Source organism: Alexandromys fortis, unplaced genomic scaffold, assembly GCF_014885135.2.
Source record: "Alexandromys fortis isolate MF-2015 unplaced genomic scaffold, M_Fortis_MF-2015_v1.1 scaffold_163, whole genome shotgun sequence".
NCBI classification, from domain to species: Eukaryota; Metazoa; Chordata; class Mammalia; order Rodentia; family Cricetidae; genus Alexandromys; species Alexandromys fortis.
Genome location: NW_026068085.1, coordinates 717,475 through 739,612, shown reverse-complemented (window position 1 = coordinate 739,612; position 22,138 = coordinate 717,475). Strand labels below are relative to the sequence as shown.

At 37.5% G+C, this 22,138-nt stretch overlaps 1 protein-coding gene across 8 annotated transcripts in view; it reads left to right on the top strand.

Moving 5' to 3' along the window:
* Positions 1 to 22,138, top strand: part of Arb2a (ARB2 cotranscriptional regulator A) — a 430,019-nt gene that overhangs the window by 273,480 nt on the left and 134,401 nt on the right. For 6 of the 8 annotated variants that reach the window (XM_050122195.1, XM_050122197.1, XM_050122194.1 and 3 more), the window contains one exon: positions 21,594 to 21,710. The exons of the other annotated variants lie outside the window; for them this stretch is intronic. In XM_050122195.1, coding sequence (XP_049978152.1) covers positions 21,594 to 21,710 — 117 coding nt within the window. The remainder of the gene's footprint in view (positions 1 to 21,593; positions 21,711 to 22,138) is intronic. 8 annotated transcript variants of the gene reach the window in all.

Genomic DNA, 22,138 nt, shown 5'->3' with positions numbered 1-22,138 from the left:
CTATAGTTTAATCTTCATGAATGAGGCTATTGGTATATTAAGAGTTGTTGATTTTATTTTGCTCAGTTATTTGTTACATAGTTGTTATTCATTTAAGTGTATAGAAATTCTTATCAAATAATCTGTACCCATATGTATATGAAGAATTGAGTAATAATTAGAAATTTGGATAAATGCAAGTACAATAAGGAAATGCCTTCTTTTGAAATTATTTATATGTTGTACTATTTTTCCACTTAGAAGAATTTTATAAGACTCCTCTCCTGGTAGTTGTTTATAACCCACATGCCAAAAAAAATCATACCAAAAGAAAAAAAAAAAAAAAACCTGTAGTCTTGGGCCGGGAATGCAGTTAGCAGAGTGAGCATATGGATTGTGGACATTTTCCTTTCTGCTTCTTTTAGCCTTTGAGGAACACTGAGACTTCCAGATCACTTTCTGCACAGCTGTGTAAGAAGCTAACTGCACGCCCCGCAGACCTGCCCGTTCTCTCTTCACACAACAGGCACGGGCCTGCTTGCCTTTCCCTTTTTCTACAGCAGGACTATCATGATTATGAGTATTCCATCATATGTCCTTAAACCAATACGATACAAAACTCTTCTGGGGTAAATAAAAAGCTCTTAATGTTTGTCTTCAAAAGCATGTCTTAGTGACATTAGCCTATGGAAGCCGACTTTTTATTTTTGGGTACTGCAGATTTAATATAGGCAGCTAATATGGTTATTAGAATTCTCACATCACTTGAAAATCAACAATACTTGAATGAAAGATGGAAACTTTAAATGCCTGCGAAAACAAAACTTTATTTAAAATGTAAAGGAATGTAGCAAGTGTCTATTGTAATGTTTTAGCTTGTTTGGCCATTGCAGTCGCAGGCATTTAAGTGCTACTCTGCAGACAGAGTCTCTGCTTGCTACCTGCTCAAGTTTCACTTTTCACCATCACCTGCCTAAGCAGGTGGCTCTTGGTGCTGATATATGATTTAAAAATTCCGTTTTCTAAAGAGATTTTTGTAAGAAAGTTCACAATTTTTAATTCATGAAAAATCTGTAATTATAAATAATGTAAAATTGTCTGCTTTTGTTTTGTCTCCTTCTGAACTTTAGTTAAATGTTGTTATAAATGAGAAGGGATTTTTGTTGGTGGTCTTTAAATCCCGGAGATTTCTAATCATTTTAGCAAAGATAAACTTTTTTTTAAAAGTAGCATTTGGTATTTTAGAACATTTCTCTAAATTTAGGTCACTAAATTTATGTCAGCCGAGATGATGATAAAGGTTTAAATGGTCACCTACTTTTAAAGATTTTTGTGGGCATTCTCTTCAGGCCATATAAAATAGTGCATTTTCCCTGCCTTTGTCCTAAAAACAGCAAATGAAACGCACATAGGACTATTCATAAAAGCATAATTATGTTTCTTGCTTTTTAAACTGTAAAACTATTAGTATGTGCATTATTGTTCTGTTTTGAAAAGTAATTCACAAGTGGGATTCTTATACAATGAATGCTTTCAATAGCATTGAACCTTTTTTGCCTTGCATTTTTTTCTTTTGCAAATAAAATTATGCGATAGTTTTTCCTCTTAGTTTTCCATCAGTAATTTCTTTGAGAGGTAGCATCTGTCACTCCTGTGTTATCTCTTTTTTGTTATGCTTTTATTTGCATGAGTGCTTTACTTTTTTCCATTATTTATTAGTTATTTTTTAAAGTTATTGATAAATGAAGTAGTTCGGAGACTGAAAAGCTGGCTTTGTCTTTTTACTACAGTGCCACCCTTTCCGTACCTTGCTTCCCTTTAAATACAACTTTTAAGCTTTTCCATGCATTAAATTCATCAGAAAAATATATCCCAACTTAAATTCCATAAAATGCCAATTATATATTCTTGCAATAAGAGATATATTTTATTTATTTAATATTTAGTATTAAGTATTTAGAATGCACAGTAAAAGTTACAGCATTTTCAATATCACCCTCGACAAAGTATAGCTATTTTAACCACCAACAGGAAAACTCCACAGATTTAGTTGCATCTTGGGGTAGGCTTGAAGCCTTTGCCGTTCACCGTGGCCATTACAGTTAGTCATTTAGGCCATGCTGCTTGTATTGTGTGCCCAGCAGTTCCTACTGGATGTCTTCTGGGCCTTCAGAACGTTCCAGTTGTCTGGAATGTTTAAGTCATCTTGGCTGGGTCAGTGTGTATAAAATGGTGTGTGGGGGGGGCGGGGGGTGTTTGCTTGCACACACATGTGTATATCTTCAAACACATTACTATGCAAATCCATACTAAGTAAATGTTTGGTGTACCTTTATATTTAAAATAGGTATTGGGAATAATGATGAATTTATAGCACATAACACATGTAATTTTAATACTATAGCTAACATTTGCAATTTAGCTCCTCTTGTCTGTAGCTATGGACACTAGGGGGCACTGCTTATCCTCAGTTATGTCTTTCTCCATGAAATTAAAAATATTCAGCTGATTACTTTGCTCTTACTTTAATTAACAATTGAATTTAGAGAGTTGTGGGAGGTTTGAGTCTTTGTGACTTTCGTTTTTTTTTTCTAACACTGATATATAGTGATCACAAGGAAGAAGAGCCATAGAATCTGACAAATAAATACAGTCTCAAGTGTCCCATACAGTAACTTCTTTTTTTCCCACTGGAAATGTCATTCTTGGCAAAACCAGAAGGGCAAGTTTGTCCAGTGATGAGGTTTAGATCCCTTGCCAGCTGTGCTTCTAGCCAAGGAGTGTGAGAGAAGCCTTCAAAAGTTAGTGGGATTCATTTGGATAAAGGTCAAGAGATGATACACAAAAGATTTGAATGAGGAGCACAAACAGCATGATTTGCACTTTGGCTTATATAAATTTATTTTAGTTATCCTATTTGTTACTTTAGCATGTGCTTAGTAGTGACTCGTAGTGTTCTGAAACTATTTTAAGCATTATCTAATCTACTATTTCAACTAATTCCTTAAACGAGCGCGGTGAGTGCTACCTTTCATGACCTGCCATGCTTACGCCGTGGTGCCCACATGGAAGGATGAAGCGGCACAGTTAACTGGAGGTTTTCCATTCACAGTTACAGCTTGAAATATTTTTAGAAACTAGTTTTATTCTACTCACCTTTTAGAATCTGTATGTTCTTTCTAATCTTTAATATTTGGGTTTCAGACCAAGGCACCTCCTGCAACCCCAAGGGACAGAAATGCCATTTGTGTTTCATCTACTTAAACAGTAGAAGTCCCTTTACCTTCTTTCCCCCCAATAGTCCTTCTCCAAATAGAATATAGAAAAGAATACCATCCTGTTCTGCTGAGGAATTTGATCTGTTATAGGATATTATGTGATATGTTGACATGTCATATTTTCTCTGGCCAGATTTTATGTGTATGAGATTCCAGTCATCCTTTATTGGTGAAAGATGTTGAGTTTTTTTAATATAGGTAGTTAGGATAAAGTTTTCTTGCATATGTTAAAGTTTTATGACATGCGTTTGGTATTGTGACAAAAAAAGAGTTTCTTAATATACTTAAATTTTGTCAGAATGCTTAGTGGATATTGGAATATGAACATGTGGACAGTTTAAAGTAAAGTTCCTTAGTGTTGTAGCATCCCGATTAGGTTTTCCTAAATAAATACTTGAATAAGAAATTATTTTAAAGTATCTATAAAAAGATGCATAAGGACATTGCCTTAGATTCATTTCTTCATATATTAATTTCACAGAGTGGTTTCTTTTGAATTTTTTAAAAAAATTAAAATATTATTTATTAGTATTATTGTGTATCTTTGTAGTGTTGAGCAGGGGTGAGTGCCCCAGCATGTCTATGAAGGTCACTGGGACAACTTTATGGAGTTGGTGTCTCCTTCCACTGTATGTAGACTCCAGGGATTCAAGTTCAGTCTTCAGGCTTGCCCAACAACTACTTTACCCAAGGAGTGGTCTCTCCAGCAACTAAGGGGTTTTTTGAAGTGTGTATCGAATAACACAAATTTCACAATAAACAAATGTCTAACTTTTCTAATTTCTAAGAAAATAATCTCAAGTTTAATAAGAAGTTGAGAGAGATGTTGCATATTGTTTTCTTTTCCTAATTTCTTCAATATGGCATCATAAGAACATTAGCAAATGCAGGTTTATCTGCGACCTTTGATAATGGATATGTCACTTACTGAAAACACTTGCCACCTAGCTACACCTCATCAGTTCATAAGCAAGTGCTGATTAATCAGTATAGGACAGCTTTTGTCAAAGTCAATGTTTTATAATGTGAAATGCTATTTTCTGGCACTATCTACAAGTATTCAGATGCCAGCGCATTTATAATGTTTTTTTTCTCCCTCTATCAGGATGTTGCTTTTGGCTATAAAAAGCTAATTTCAGATCCTGATGTACTTGCATTAATTTTTGAGACGTTGGCTGGGCATAGAATAACAGAGAATAACATGGACATCAGACTGTGCTGGCGCTGTTTGTTACCTCAGCCAGTGGCACGGTGTTAATGTGAAGGTGGCACTGATGGTCTTAGAGACAGCTTCATGAGGTTTCTCCAAGAGGAGGAATGCAGAGCGAGCGTGAAAACAACATGGCACTACAGAAAGGGGAACTGTTGCATTTCCCACAGTTCTGGACATCTTTGGAAGTTTTATGATTAGAATAAATTACTCTCTTGAATGGCAGACCACATCTTTTTCCCAAATGCCTTGCTTCAGAATGGGAAAGCTCTTTGTAATGTTATCCTTTCAGAGCCATACGTGTTCTCTAAAAGCATATGACTGCGATGTTCATCAGCTGGGATGTTTGCTGTAATCCACCAATAAATTTGAATAATTTGACATAATTTCTGACAAAGATGAATGTTTCCATGTTCATTTCCATAGTAAGGCAGTGTCTACATGAAGAAACTATTCGACTGACTTGACCTGCCAAATTGATCAGAAAAAGAACAAAAACAACAGCTATTCAGTCCGCAGAATTAAAGTGGTTTATGTGTATAAACTGCTTTGGTGGCTGTCAACCCACAACTTGCACAACAGTGCATCACTCTGCTGCTGCCCTATTACTGGAAAACAGAGTGCTGGGCTGTGTGCTCTTAGTTAGGACAGTCTGTGGTAGCATGAGCAGAGCCCTAACGCTTGTGGAGCTTGGCATTCCATCCTAATGCGATTCCTTGTCCCACTGCAGGTCACATCTAACATACTTCACCCATTTTCTCTTTAAACAAACAACAGTTGGATAATTTTTTCTGTCTTTGACAGCCTTTCATTCTTTTCTTCTTTGTGAGGTTGTGGAGAAGCCATGTCATTATTAATATTTTAATTGGTCTTAGCAACTCATGATGTTAACGTATAAATTCATTGGACTATTGGAGACATCATTACACTACATTCATGACTATTAGAATGTAAATTTTAAAACAGTAGGCTCTAACCCAACCACTCTCAGCTAATAAAAAGTGACTTCAACATTAAATTACCTCCGAGAAATTTTAATTCAATTATTGGAAAATCCAGCACTAAGTTTATTGTCCTTTTTGTTTAAGGAATGGGACTCATAGACGATAGTGTATGCTGACGGCTGTGTGGGAAGAGACGGGCTTAGAGAAGCTCTGCTTTGCCTGACAACTCAGTGACAGAAAATAGTATGGTAGATCTCATCATGACACCCACAGTGAGGAGTGGCAAGATGCGCTCTATTAGGGTGGGTAAGGAGTAAGAGCTCGAGAAGCACTGGATTGCTGTATTGTTTCCTGTGCTTGGTCTTTCATTGTTTCTAGCTTTTCTCCATTTTGTGATTTTTTTTCTGGTTGTCACGAACTTTCCCTGCAGACAGCCACTTTTACCCTTTCTTTAATCCAGTTTTCTTTGAACTCCTCTAGAATGTCATTCACTCTCTTCTTCAATCACAGTGAGATTTTGTTGCTATATCGCCACATTTGTTTCATGTATTTACTCCTAGAAGAGCAGTTTGGAAGCTGTCTAGCAATGTGCTGCTTTCCTTGCGTGCCATTGTGTGCTTGGAGATTTTTTTTCTCTGAAAGCTTCTCTCTTGGTCATTTATATCTACAGTGCAACTTCAATGTCATCATATAAAATCTGTGTAATTTTATTTTTGTATATTGCTTTTTATATTATTAACTCTGCAAAAACTGGTGTAAGAATTTCTGCTTGCAGAACTGTCAATCTGGCACCTTTCATGAACTGTTTTAAAATCTGAAAATGGAAATGAAGTAATTAATCCAATATGAAGCAGTGACATATAATTGACTTTCTAAATTAGTGAACTACTGACTCTTTATTATATCATTGCCGTTTTATAGGATTTTATATTGGCTAAATTGGCTGCTTAACAAAAGGTGTGCTGTAACAAATGCTGCCTCCTATCACAGTCCACACAGATGCTTATTAAATATCTTATACTTTGTAAACTAAGTATGTGGTTAGTTTAGATTATTGTTGTGTGGATTATTTCAGACATAGGAATTTGCAGAAAAGTTTCCTAATAGTAGGATAGGGGTTCCAAATCATGCACATACCTGCACACTTGTGCCCTCACGCACATACACACACACACACACACACACACACACACACACACACACACACACACACACAAACAAAAGACGTGCTAAGGAATGGACACATGAAAGAAAATGGAATTTTAAAACTATCCTAGAGAAAAATTCTCCTTTACCCCTTGTCACCTTCCTCAGTGTAACTTGTCAGTGTACTCAGATGGCTGAATGCTAGGTTTGAGGTTCTCTCTGTTAGTGAGCTGAGCTCCACTGTGCTGTTTTCCATTAGAGTGGATGTCGACAGAGGACACTCAGTGTGCAGTGATTGTTGTTTACGGTTCTCAGAGGTGCTCTTTCCTAATGTTGTACGTGTCCATGCTCACTATCTAGGAAATGATGTGCAAGTAAACAGCCACGTGTAACGCAATCTCGCCTCTCTCCTACAAGACACCATAAGATATCTATAAAAATGAAATTTCCAAAAGCCTTGTCTCAAAATACAATATTTCAAATGTTCATTTCTGCAGAATTGTGTTTTGAATCCCTCCTTTAAATTTTCCCTGTACTTGTAGATCAGTGTAGTGCACATTTATTTTTTATTTTTTATTGCTTTATAAATAATACCATTCAAATTTTTCACCTCATCCCCTCCTCCCATTTCACTAGTTTTATTTTTAATAATGAATGGAACAATTTAAATCTGAACAACTTCACAAATATTGCCTCTTCTGCTGCCTATGTTTTTCTTTTATTGAAAATAGATTTTTTTCATACAATATATTCTGTTTATGGGTTTTTTCTCTTTTTTCCTCCCAACTCCTCCCCTCCTCCTCTCCCATCTGGATCTGCACCTTTTTTTAATCTATCCTTGGAAAACAAACAATTATTTTAGGAGTAATAATGAAATAAAATAAATGAAATATAAATGAATCCAAATATGACCAAGCAACCAAACAAGAAAAAAAAGCCAAAGAAAAAATACAAGAAACAAATTCACTCAGGAATCCTATTTAAAAAAAAAAAAAAACCAAACTGGAAGCCATAATATATACACAGAGGACCTGTAAGGCAAAAATAAGATAAAAGGCCCTTACTTAATATTGTGAGTCAAAGAACCTGCAAAGATGCCACTGAGTCCATTTAGTGTTGATCATCTACTACAAGGCATGGGGTCCTGGTGTATGAGGTCCTTCTGTCTATGTGTTGCTTTTATTGGTTAATAAAGAAAGAAACTGCCTTGGCCTGTTGGTAGGGCAGAACTTAGGTAGGTGGAGAAAACTGGACTGAATGCTGGGAAAAGGAAGTAGGAGAGAGAGAGAGATGCCATGGAGCCACAACCAGAGATAGACATGCTGAAACTTTGCTGGTAGGCCACGACCTCGTGGTGATATACAGATTAATAGAAATGAGTTAAATTAATATGTAAGAGTTAACCAAGAAGAAACTAGAGCTAATGCGCCAAGCAGTGATTTAATTGGCATAGTTTCTGTATGATTATTTCGGGTCTAAGCTAGCCAGGCAGCCTGAAAGAACAAGCAGCCTCTTTCCAACAAATTGGCACCCAACATGGGGCCCAAACCCATGACCCAGAGATTAAGAGTCTCATGCTCTGCCAACTGAGATAGTCCCAGCCAGGCAGCCAGGAAGAACATGCAGCCTCCTTCTAACAGAGTCCACCATTTAAATGGTGTTTTAAGTAGTTGGTTGAATAAGAATGTTTTATCAAAACAGTATTTGCTTGAATGTTGAAGCAGAAACAGAAATCTTATATATTTAATGTAAGTTCCTAGTTAGTGCAACCATCTAGACATCCTTGCTCAAATATTTTCAAATAGTACATGAAGCTGGTAACTTACATGATGCTATCTTTTACCCATCTAAAAATGGGTGTCAGCCTGTCATGTCGTACAGTAATCATAATAATCCACACTTTATTAGTATATCCTGCTTTAAGAACATTCAAAGGAGCTTAACTTAGCTGATCAGGAGATCCCCACCTCATATATACAGACCATACTGATACTATTATTTAACTTGTGGAAATCAAAGCCTACATTGAAGAAAAGTGATCAAATGAAGACACCTTGGATGTTTAGAGGCAAAAAGTTAGAAACAATGTTCCAAACAGTTTTGTTTTATCTACATTATAAGGAAGAAAACTGAAATTTGATAAAGTCACTTGATCACTCTTCAGTGACACCTCTCAGGCCATGTGTTGTCCTCCTAAAGCTTGATCTTGTTTCAGAAGCTTAGATGACTGTGTATTTAAGTGCATTCAGGTTTGAAGTCATATATAGATTGATCTTTAATGTCCTGCATGATATACTTTGCTTTATCTGACAACATTCCATTTGAAATTTAGAAAATCAAACCATTCCCACTAGGCTTTACAGAATGCAGTTTGAAATTTTTGTTTGCTTTTCAACAGTCAATACTTGTAATTTACCTACCTTATTTTTTTCGTTTTGTATTTTTTTCATGATCTTTACATGGGGAATAATGCAAAATTTAGTGAGATAATATGTGTGAGACCGTGAAATGACTTAAATCTGAGAGAAATCTATTTGGTCTATTAGACATCCACAGTTTAAATCATAATGTGATTATAGAATGCATAAGTCAGAGGAGTCTATTTCTTGTACCTTTTATTGGGCTTTTCTTTTTTTGCCAAATTTCAATGTGTTAGCTTTTGTTTTGTGTTGCTATATTTTCATTTAATTATTATCTTTTAGGAGTTTGTTATTTTCTAATGACAGACAGAAGGGAGTGGATCTGGATGAATGGGAGGTAGGGAGAAACAGGGATGAGAAGAGGAAGGGGAAACTCATTAAAATATATTGTGTGAGAAAAAAACTATTTTCAATGAAAGAAAAAAGTTCCATGATATACATGTAATTTACCACTTATTAAATATTAAAGCAATTTTCCACACTGAAAAAAATGTTTCTGTGAAATGAGATATATGTATGTGTATACTCAACTAATGACCTATACAGAACATATATGGATCCATTTCCCTCCTAAATTGTGAAGTCTTTCTACAGGACATAAAACATCTATTACACAGTTTATAAATGAGAATACGGTTTGTTTCTGTTCATGGCATATAACAGAGTTCACGATCAAAGTATATCTAAAACAGTATAGGTAATAAGAATCTTGAATTTTATTTGTATTCCATTATTATTTTTTCTGTATGTATATATGTATGGGGTGTGTATGCCATACATAACATTACATATGGATGTCACGGAACAACTTGTGGGGATCAGCTTTTTCCTTCTATGGGTTTCAGGGATTGAACTCAGGCATCAGACTCAGCAGCAGGTTTATATATTCTTAAAGGAAAAGACCGTGTGACGCTGTGCACCTTGACGACTGTCACCCTGCTCCCAGTGAATGTTCCCGGCCACTCCTCAATCTATAGCAGTGTATGCTCTTCTGCAAATTCTTAAACCATTGAATAATTGGTATTCCCTGAGTGCTTATAGACTAATAAGTACTTAATAGTGTACCTATGTATTTCTAGAAGACATCAATCAATAAAAGCTCAGAACTGATTTTAAATGGATATTATAAATATGAAGTGATTTGTGTTAGAATTTCTTAGTATCAAATAAATTCACAAAGTTTTAGTAAATATATCATTTTTAATCCCAACATTTAAATGTCTCTCTTGCTAAGACTGCCTTACATACACTTGGAGGTTGACAGTGTTTATTTCTCACTTATAATATGTCCTTTTAATATGCATTCAGTATAATTGCCAAATCTGTGTTATATAGTGTCTTACCTTCTGTGGTCTATCTTATAAAACCAAACCTCTTAATCAAATCAGCCATTTGAGCATTTCTCAAGCCATTTACTTAGTACTGGCATTCTTTTGTTTCCTCACAGTTTAATTCACTCTGATGTAAGGCATGCTAGGTAGCTATCTTCTTGATTCATAGAGTATCTTTTCAGTTACTATCTTTTCCCCTCATAGCATATATTTTCTTTTCTTTTTCTGGTTTCAGAAGCCTGCACGTGGCAGCATGGTCTAGGCAGGAAAGGAAAAGGAAGTTATTGCTGCTCTCTTCTGACTGCCTGCATTAATAAATCATAGTTTGCCATTCGTTACCTGTGACTTATGTTCGTAATGCATGGGACCCAAAAACTTAACGTGTACAGGCCCTGTCCCTTGGTGTCCTTGCCTCTGGAGAGCTTTTCCTTCCTGAAATCAGGCAGAGGTTGCTTCAAAGTTCAGGAAAAGAAAATGTTGTCGCATCCTGTTGCTGCGTGGAGACCCAGCTAGCTGGCCATGTTTACCTGCCCAGGGTGTGAGCTTGCATGTCTCCTTTGAGGGGCTGTGCAAGCGCTGAGGCCTGCTGTTTCTTGGATTTGGGGACTTGCCATTTATTTTCCAACAGGGTTTCTTTTCTTTTCTTTTTTTCTTTTTAAGAATTTTACACAAGCATATAATGTGTTTTTGGTTAAATCTACCCTCCATTCCCTCCTTTCCAGTTTCTTCTCTTCCCCACTATCCAATATTCCCTCTCAATTTCATGTGTTCTTTTTAAACCCACTGAGTCCTATTAGCTATGTAAGCTTGGAGTAATACTTAAATTGTTAAGCATTCAGTGGGATGTCAGCTTATAGATTTACCAATAAGTAGAGTAATTTTTACTATCTGTGTTATAATACTATAACCAAATTAGCTACTGTCTAGCGGGAGAATTGTCTGTATTTGACAATCATGTTTTAAATAAATGCTGATTGGCCAGGCAGGAAGTATAGGTGGAAAAACCAGACAGAAAGTAGAAATGATGCAATGAGAACAGGAGAATTCTGGGAAGGAGGAAGTTGATTCCCCCCATTCCTGCCCAGATCACTGAAGCAACAGGATGTGATCTGCCCCGCTAAAAAAGGTACTGAGCCACATGGCTAACATAGATCAGAATAATGGTTTAATATAAGCTACAAGAGCTAATAAGAAGACTGAGCTAATGGGCCAATCAACTTTATAACTTATAGAGATCTCTGTGTGATTTTCTTTGGGGGCTTGCCGGCTGTGGGGTACTGGGCAGGATAGAAAACCTGAACAAGCCAGCCCCGTTTATGTTACAACTGTCCAGAACACGTACTTAGTGAAAAGAGTACTATTGCTTGCAACAGTTTAACAGAGCCACTCCCGACTCCCCTGTAAAAGTGGGAATGTGTGGCCATCCTATTTATGCCAAATGATTTCTCTTAAAAATATGTTAGCAAGACTAAATCACTTTATATATTTGAAGAGGTGGAAATACAGATTACTAGTTTTATGATCCTTCAAAATTTTTCTCCCTCAGCATGAGTTTTGTCACTGAAGAGTGTGTTGATGTCATAGCTCAAAGGAAGTGTGCGTCGGACGTGGAAGTGAGTGTGAGAGTGGAGGTCATTAACAGCTAGCACCATTGTGTCTGTCGTAAAATGCCTCGTCCTTCATTTCCTTGGGAGGTGACCAATGTTGTTTTCATGTGAGGGATTTTACAAGCTTCAACCATAACTAAAAAATAAAACCAATACTTTGCACATGCTTTGCTTGCTGCCTGCTTTCAGTTACAACACTATACTGCCTTCCTCTGGACATACTTTATATCTCAGGGCTTATCCTAAGGAAAATATAGATATGCTGCTTCTGTATCAAAAGAATAAAGGGACTCTTTTTTTTCCCTGCCTTGGCTACATGTGTGGCTACACTTCCTTGCCATGTCCAGTCATCCTGAAAGGCCTTACAAGTGTTAGGAAAGTCATGTTGCCACCGTGCTGCCCAGCAGTTCTGTTCTCACTCCAGTGCCTGGTACTGTGACTGCTCTTGTCCTCTGAGTACAGGCTTTTAAGAGGACATAATTATTAGCACTTTCCTGCCACTGAACCATGCCATTATAGAAGTACTGCCCCACTGAGTCAAGAATGCAAGCAGCCCTACATGGAGTTTCTCTTATGGAAGGACTTTTTGGAAAGTACTTTTTGTCATTAAATGCATTTCTGGACTGAGCACTAATACAGAACGGAGTCCAGACAGGGAGCACTCAGTTTGCATTGGTGCAGCGCGGCTCACCTATGTGTGCTGCATGGCCTATCTGCTGCTGCTGCTGCTGCTTTTTCCCATCTAGTAGGCAAATGCCTGTAAGTGAAGCACATTTACCGTCTCCATTGATACGCTCATGATAAAATTGAAGTACAGAAAAAAGTCAAAATAACTTGGTTAAGGTATCTTTCCTGGAATTGGCCAAAGCAAGTATCTGATTCTTGGGAATCTGACTCTTAAGTTTTCAATTTAAGTTATGCACACTTTTTATGTGATAACTTCTATTTCATAAAAATAGGAAATGCATATTTGAAGTGTGAACTGTGAGAGCTAAATATGATTCTGGTCTGAATCTCCTGCTGGACAGTTTTGTCTTCACATTTCATCCACTGAAGTTTGTGTATCTCATTATCATCCCCAGCAGATCAGCGCCCTGGAGGACAGGATGAAAATGGAATGTTCAAGCACAGACATTGTGTTGTGAGTTGTATGTTACTGGGTTAGAATTAACCAAAAGAAAGAAGGAAGAAAAGTTCTCTGTCACTGGTATAGCAGCAAAGATTCCCAAATCCAGTGCTGTTTGATTGGCACAGTGGTACCCAGGGTGGAATGCCATTTGATAGAGAGCATCCAGGATGACTGTAAGTGGTAAGAGGACTGGGTGAGATAGTGATGGTTAGCCGACCGTATACCAGCTATATTCAAGAAGATGGACTGCATCAGAGTTAAAAGGATGAATGGTAGTAGCTTTTAGTACTCTTCGAACTTTGGAAACTTCATAATCTGAATTCTTAACCAGTGGATCTCTAGAGGGATCTATTCTATTTATATACACACGTGCTGCCAACCAGAGCAGACGTCCCCATGCTCACCCCATGCTCACACAGTAGTCATGATCATTGCTGCTGTACACTGTAGTCATGTCAGATCCTAATTGGGAGGAACCGGCATGATTTGATTTCCTTTCAGATACTGTTTCCTGTACAAGACATTCACATGCTGTAACCCTCAGTACATATGTGTAACACATGTCATAATGTTAAAATAAGGCATACATTTTCTGACAGAAGACGTTTAAATTATTTACCTCATTTAAAACACTTTTTTCTAAAAATGTAGATATGCCCCTGCACATGCTTGGACACACCCTACACCCAACCCATAATGCCCTCTTTCCGGAGGGTTCCTGACTTTAGAACTTGAGGACAAGTAAATGTCCTGAAGGCCAGAAATGCAGGAAGTAAAATCATGACTTATTTTGTGTTAGAGTCAGCTCATCCCGGTTCAGAACCCCTCCTTTAAGGTGGGAGTTCTTTTTGGAGGTTAATTCCCAAAATCTGAGATCCAGAATGAAAGATATGCTAAAAACTTCACAGCAGGACGTCCTTAAGACACCAGCTTCTTCCCGCTTCAAATTAAATCAAGACATGTCTTTGCCTTAATTTAAATTGCATTAATTTTCCCATTTCTTTGATCCTTTGACAGGTTCATACATGTATATAATGAATTTAAATAGTTTTCTTTCCCTGTTCTTTCTCTAATTTCTCTTCCTCTTCTGCTGAAACTGTTCATCCCAACAAGTTGCCTCCTACTTTCATGGCTTACTGAAGAAAATGGCACCCTTTTCCCCTGCAGCTGTGAACTACCAGCAGTCCTACCCATGGTGAAATGTCTCAGAGTCCATGTGTGTAAATAACCACCACTTCAGTGATCCCATGATCACAATGGCCATGTTGCTACATTGGCAGTTTCATTTCTGGGAAATTAAAAAAAAAAAAAAGCTCATTGTAATGTTCCAGAAGCATTAGATCTGGGGAAAAGTCTAAATTTATCCTTTCTGAAGGGAAACAAACCTTTTGGTCAGTGGTTTATGAAAAGAGTATCAGTAAGGGCTTTGGAGAAACATGGTAAAGTAAATGAGGTTTCAGGAAAGTGCAGGAGAAGGAAGGGTAACAGCTTCTGACCCAGGCCCACCGATCTTCATCTTGCCACATGATCTTCTAAGACCATCATCAGTCTGGCTGTTGTTGCCTAAGACTTTCAATGTACCTTGGTAGGAAGGTAGGAATAAATGGGTTCCCCATTTCATTTCAGCCCCATCAAAAATGTGAGTAATGTGAACCCAAGTACACATGGCACATGCTTTTGACCTCTTCAAAGTATTTGTTATTGAGTTGATTACATTGTTTCTATTTTTATTTTATTTTTTACAAAAGGCAAAAAAGACTATCTTTTTTCATTTTACATACCAATCCAGTTTCCACTCCCTCTCCTCCTTCCATTCACTCCTCCTTCCTTCCCACCCTACCCCCAATCCACTTCTCAGAGACGGTAAGGCACATTGCTTTGGGGAAGGTCCAAGGCCCTCCCTACTATAGCTAGGCTGAGAATGGGTTCCCAAAAGTATAAATAGTATGGATAAATCCTGGTGCCGTTGCCAGTGGCCTGCAGTCTGGTCTGCCCCAGGCATACTACTGTCACCCATATTGAGATGGCCTGTGTTGGTCCTATGCTGGTTCCTTTCCTGTCTGGCCAGAGTTGGTTAGCTCCTATCAGTGTTGAGGGATGTTTCTGTCCCACCCTGTCCCACAATAAACATACAGAAACTATATTATTTGAAATACTGTTTGGTCAATAGCTTAAGCATATTTTTAGCTAGCTCTTATATCCTAAACTAACCCATCTCTATTAATCAGTGTATCACATGTAGCTTCCCAGTTAAAGTTCCACCCAGCATCTGGCTTGGCATCTTGAGAGGGGTTGCATGGCTTCTCCCTGACCTTGCTGACTTTCTCCTCCTCTTGGAACTTTCACCTTGCTCTATGCTGCTAGACCACTGGCCGAAACAGCTTATTCATTAACCAATAAAAGCAAAACATAGAAGGACTTCCCACACCTCATTAGCTCAGGTCAGCTGTTTCAGTGGGTGTCTCCATCATGATCTTGACCTCTTTGCTTATATTCACACTCCTCCCACTCTTCATTTGGACTTTGGGAGTTCTACCCGGTGCTCCGCTGCAGGTCTCTACCTCTGCTCCCATCAGTTGCTGTGGTGAATTTAAGATATTCATCAATCTGACTATAAAACAAGGCCAGTTCAGGCTCTTTATCCACTTTTGCTTAGGGTCCTAGCTGGGGTCATCCTTATGAATTCCTGGGAATTTCTCCAGTGCTAGGTTTCTTGCTCGTTTCATATGGCTTCCTCAATCAAGACATCTCTTCACTTGCTCTCTGTCTCTGTCCTTTCCTTGTCTTGACTATCCTGTTCCCTCAAGTTCTTCTCCTTCTCACCTGTCACCCCTTGTTCCCTCCCTTCCCCCACCACCATGCTCCCAATTTTCTCAGGAGAACTTGTCTATTTCCCCTTCCCAGGGAGATCTTTATATGCTACTTGTAGGGTTCTCCTTGTTACTTACCTTCTCTGGGGTGGTGGACTATAGGCTCCTTGTGCTTTATTTTCCAGCTAGTATCCACTTATGAGTGAGTACATACCATGCTCATCTTTCTGGGTCGGGGTTAACTCGCTTAGGATTTTTTTTTCTGGTTTTATCCATTTGCATGAAAATTTCAAGATGTCATTGTTTTTTACTGCTGAGTGTTTTTTACCACTCTATTGTGTAAATGTACCACATTTTTTTAAAATCCATTCTTCGGTTGAGGGGTGTCTAGGTTGTTTGTAGGTTCTGGCTATTACAAACAATTCTGCTATGAACATAGTTAAGCAAATGTCTTTGTAGTATGATCCTTTGGATATATGCCCAAGAGTGATATTGCTGGGTCCTGAGGCAGGTTGATTCCCAGTTTCCTGAGAAACTGCCGTACTGATTTCCAAAGTGTTTGTACAAGTTTGCATTTCCACCAGCAATGGAGGAGTGTTCTCCTTACTCCACATCCTCTCCAGCATAAGTCATCTTTAGTGGTTTTGATCTTAGTCATTCTGGCTGATGTAAGATGGTATCTCAGAGTCATTTTGATTTGCATTTCCTTGATAGCTAAGGATGTTGAATATTTCCTTACGTGTCTTTCAGCCGATTGAAATTCTTCTATTTGAAAAATTCTCTGTTTAGGCCTATACCCCATTTTTTAACTGAGTTATTTGGAATTTTGATATCTAATTTCTTGAGTTCTTTATATATTTTAGAGATAAGTCTTTTGTCTGATGTGGGGTTGGTGAAGATCTTTTACCATTCAGTAGGCTGCCTTTTTGTCTTATTGACCCTGTCCTTTGCTTTACAGAAGCTTCTCGGTTTCAGGAGGTCCCATTTAGTTTTTCTTGCTCTCAGTGTCTGTGCTATTGGTATTATATTTAGGAAGTGGTCTTCTGTGCCCCTGCATTGAAGTACTTTCTACTTTTTCTACTATCAGGTTCATTGTGGTCGAATTTATATTGAGGTCCTTAATCCATTTGGACTTGAGTTTTGTGCATGGGGTTAGATAAGGAACTATTTGCATTCTTCTGCATGTTGACATCCAGTTATACCAGCATCATTTCTTGTAGATGCTTTTTTTGTTTAATTCTAGTTTCTTTGTCAAAAATCATGCATTCATAGGTGTGTGGATTAATATCCAGGTCTCCAATTTGATTCCATTGGTCAACCTGTCTGTTTTTATGCCATTAAAAGGCATAAAAAAAAGTTTTCATTACTGTAGCTCTATAATAGAGCTTGATGTCAGGGATGGTGATGTCTCCAGAAGTTCCTTTATTGTACAGGATTGTTTTGGTTATCCTGTTATTTTTTGTTTTGTTTTGTTTTTCCATATGAAGTTGATTATTATTCTTTAAAAGGTCTGTGAATAATTGTGTTGGAATTGTGATGGTAATTGCATTGAATCAAGATTCCTTTAGGTAAAATTGCCATTTTTATTATGTTGATCCTACCTATCCAAGAGCATGGGAGATTTTTCCATTTTCTGATATCTTGTTTAATTTCTTTCTTCAAATACTTAAAGCTTTTGTAGAACAGGTCTTTCACCTCTTTGGTTGGTGTTACCCCAAGATATTTTTTGTTATTTGTGGCTACTGTAAAAGGTAATGTTTCTCTGATTTCATTCTCAGCTTCATTATCATTTGTATACAGGAGGGCTACTAATTTTTTTTTAGTTGATATTGAATCCTGCCACATTGCTGTAGGTATTTATCAGCTGTAGAAGTTCCCTGGTAGAGTTTTGGGGGCCATTTATATATACTATCATGCTATCTACAAATAGAAAAGTTTGATTTCATTTTTTCTGATTTGTATCCACTTGATCTCCTTTTGTTGTCTTATTTCTCTAGCTAGAACTTCAAGAACTATGTTGAGTAGATATGGAGAGATTAGACAGCCTTGTCTTGTTCCTGACTTTAGTGGAATTGCTTTGAGATTCTATTAATTTAATGTTGGCTATCAGCTTGCTGGATATTGCTTTTTCCTTTTTTTATATTTAGATATGTACCTTGTATCCCTGATCTCATCAAGACCTTTATCATAAAGGGGTGTTGGAATTTGTTGAATGCTTTTTCAGCATTCATCTGAGAAGATCATATGGGGTTTTTTTCCTTTAAGTTTATTTATATGATGGATTACATTGGTAGATTTTCATATGTCAGATCATACCTGCATCTCCGGGATAAAGCCGACTTGATCATGGTGAATGTTTTTCTTTTTTTCAATGTGTTCTTGGATTCAGTTTGCCAGTATTTTATTGAGTATTTTTGCATCAATGTTCATGAGTGAGATTGGTCTGTAATTCTCTTTCTTGGCTGAGTCTTTGTATGGTTTTGGTATCTGGGTAACTGTAGCCTCATAAAAAGAATTTGACAATGTTCCTTCTGTTTCTATTGTGTGGAACAATTAGAAGAGTATATGTATTAGGTCTTCTTTGATATTCTGGTAGAATTCTGCACTGAAACCTTCTGGCCCTGAGTTTTTTTGATTTTGATTTTTTTTCTTTGTTTGTTTGTTTTGTTTTTGAGAGAGGGTGTGTCTGTAACTTTGGAATCTGTCCTGGAACTAACTCTTGAAGACCAGGCTGGCCTCAAACTCACAGAAATCCACCTGCTTCTGCCTTCAAGTACTAGGACTAAAGGCATGCACCACCTCCACCCAGCTCATAAATTTTATTATTTTTGTTGAGTGAAGTTGATATGAACTGAAATGAGATAGCAGATAGCATTGTTTCTTTCTGAAAGACTGGTTATGGATGTTAAATGATCCTAACTGTGATTATCCTAAGGTATTGCTAAGTAAGTTCCTCATAATTCATTCAAGAATTTGTGGAGACTGACGTTGCAGGGCTTTGCCAGTTTTAGAGACTAACGGTCCCATTGAGAATCTACTCATGGACATAAATTCACACTGCTTGTGTGTGTGGATTCTGATTAAGTACCAGTGTTTCCATCTTAGATGGGCATGAAGAGCTTCAGTGATTGTCTGTTTCCTTTCCAGATTTCAGGAGTTCCCAACACATTACTGTGTTATAAATGATAATCTATAACTTATTTTCCTTTCCAACTGTGCTCCACTGATTGTTTTACTATATTCTTCCTAAGATCTGTTTCTTAAACACCTCTGGGCTAGTTTCCTAGGGAGCAGTCTCCACTCTACCGTCATTGTTTTCCTAGCTTTCATACAGCATTGAGGAGTGAAGGGGCGGGGGGGGGGGGGGGGGGGGGACTGAAACCAAGCCAGAAGTGTGAAAGTGCTGGCTTGAGCAGAAACGGCAGTCACAGGGAGTCCACCACTGCTGAGTTTGTTGCAGCCATGATGAAACAGAAGTAAATAGACTGAAAATTAAGAGATTTCATTGATTTATTGCCATCTAAAGATAAAATAGTTGATATTTTTAACGTGAGTTTCTCTTTAAGATCTTGAGGAATTTGGCCATTCTACATTTCTAAATGTGAATATCACATTGATTTGTAACCTGCAAAGCACATTTTACAGAACTGTATAGCTGTGCCATTGTGGCCTAGAATATGATGTAAAGAAAGGTTGCACATGAGCATATCAAGTGTGTAAAGTGTCCGCCTGGTGGATGTTCTCTGTTCATTCACCTCACAACTTTGCATCATTCCAGTTTGTAGAATTTTAATCCCCAGACATTTAGCATTTGCACTAAGTCCTTAGCCTTTTCAATACTTAATTTTATTTCATTTTACAAATGACTGTCAGATTTAATGTCTTCAGATAATACCTTAAGCAAATCTGTATATGGTAGCAACAACCACAGTAAAACCCAGGTCAGAACTTTTGAGAATATCAAAAAAGGATATGTTCTTAAATTGTAACCTTATTAATTGCTTGAACTCTCTTTCTGTTTTCATGTTTAGGAAATGAGAGTAAGGACATAAAATTTCTTCCTTAGCCAGATGGATTCACTATTCTGTAATTTTTCTAACTGTCTGATGATGAATCATTCTTTTATATTCTAATGGCAATACTAATTCAATGAAAAATAATTTAAAGAAGGTAGCATACACGTTATTAACTAATAATAGCATTTAACTGAATTGTTATATGATTTAAGCCTTTAAGACACTGCTAATGCAGGGGGTGTTTTCCTGTAACTGTGGTATTGCATATCAATATTAATTTTAGTATCTTGTTGTTATAGAAAATAGGCACAGGCTGAGCGATGGTGGCGCACGCCTTTAATCCCAGCACTCAGGAGGCAGAGGCAGGCGGATCTCTGTGAGTTCTAGGCCAGCCTGGTCTACAAGAGCTAGTTCCAGGACAGGCTCCAAAGCCGCAGAGAAACCCTGTCTCAGAAAAAAGAAAGGAAGGAAGGAAGGAAGGAAGGAAGGAAGGAAGGAAGGAAGAAAGGAAGAAAGGAAGAAAGGAAGAAAGGAAGGAAGGAGAGAAAAGAAAAATTATAGGCACACCAAAATACAAAAGTTTTAGGTGCAAAAATGCTTCTGAGGCAACTTTAGCAGTGAGTTAGGTGCTTTTAGGTAGTTTTCATTAATAGGTATGAAGATGCAGAGTTTAATCTGAGAAGGGGATTGGTTTTTGAGTTCAGAATATGGGCGAGCATCTCCAGTCTGGACTTGTGGGCTGCAGTGTTCTCTGCATGAGCATTCTTCACCATTCACTCTTCTCCCTTTTGTTAAGTATGCTATTATGTTTTTGGTGGACAATTCATGGGGATTAAGAGCAAATGGTGGAGATGCAGAACGTGTCTTTTTTTTTTCTTCAATGTGGGATCACCGGTAGAAGTACAGCATTGTGCTCGAATGTGGGCTTTAATTTTTGTTATGTTTTCCTACATTTTAATATGCCACATCAGGCTGTCCAGTGTTCACAGATTGAAGTAGCTTTTGCTTCATTTGGTATACTTTTTTTGTTGTTGTTGTTTTTTACTTTTCCATATTCTTATCTGGCTGGCCACTGATGAAATAGTATCTTCAAGCCAGAAAAAAAAAATCCTTATTTTCAGGAAGTTAATAACTTCATAAATATAGGGGGAAGTTAAAATGTAACCATTTGCTAACATAAAGAAACATAACAGAAAACAAGTAGTATCAGTTAACTGAAAGAGAATAGTTTTGGGGGAGCATTGAAATCACCAAGGAGTCACAGGGCCAAGGCAAAAAGCAGGCCAGTTAGATTGGAGAACTAATGCCAGGCCGCTTTCTTCACCAGTGTACCACTGCTGAAAATTAGTAGAAGACAGTCCTGAGGAGCGAACAGTGCACCCCAGGTGCTGACTTCCCTGAAATAGGAAGTGGTGGAGGAAATTTATAAAAGAAACCCTCAGGGATTCCTGTGTGATCCCTTTAATCCTTGAATTGTCAAGCCACATGGAAAATAATAGAGCTGTGTCGTTCCAAGACTTAAGTGGTATTAGCTTTTTGAAAGAAAATGTTGGCCTTTTCATATCCATGGACAAGAATAGGGTCTGTATTCAAATAGAAAAGAGTAACTCTGAGCCAAAGATGCATGCCTTTTTTCATTTTTAATATATTATTGTCTATGAATAAGCAGGCTGTATCGGGAAGAAAAATTAGAGTCTATGTTTTATTTTTCTTTTTAAAACAGATGATTCAACGAGAAGCAGATGTAAAAAGTAAGGTGACTGCTGTGGCATTGACAGACTCTGTTCACAATGTGTGGCATCAAGAAGCTGGCAAAACCATCCGAGAATGGATGAGAGAGGTGAGGCATGGTTTTGTTTGGTCCTGAGATTAATGGGCATGAGCCTTTGTATCCAGAGTCCCCACCAACTTATATTGCCTCCCACCCCACATTCTCAGAATGTTGAGATAGGGTAAAAAGTCTAGATACAGTTAAAATAATAAAAGAAAGCTTTCAGAAGACAAAACTTTTTGAAAGAATCCTTTCTGCCCACTACTGAATAGAATATTATGTGTGTATACAGTTTGCATTAGGATTTTAGGTGATGACAGGCTTGATGTTATGATTCATGTTAACTCCTGTTGAATGTTTCTGGCTATATAGTATTGTAGTTACTTAATTACCAGAAAGAAGCTTCCCGTATATTCAGTCCTGTCCTTTCCTTCTGGGAATGTGATCAGGATGAGCCATAATGAAATTGATTTCCTCCAAACTGCCAATAGAGGTAG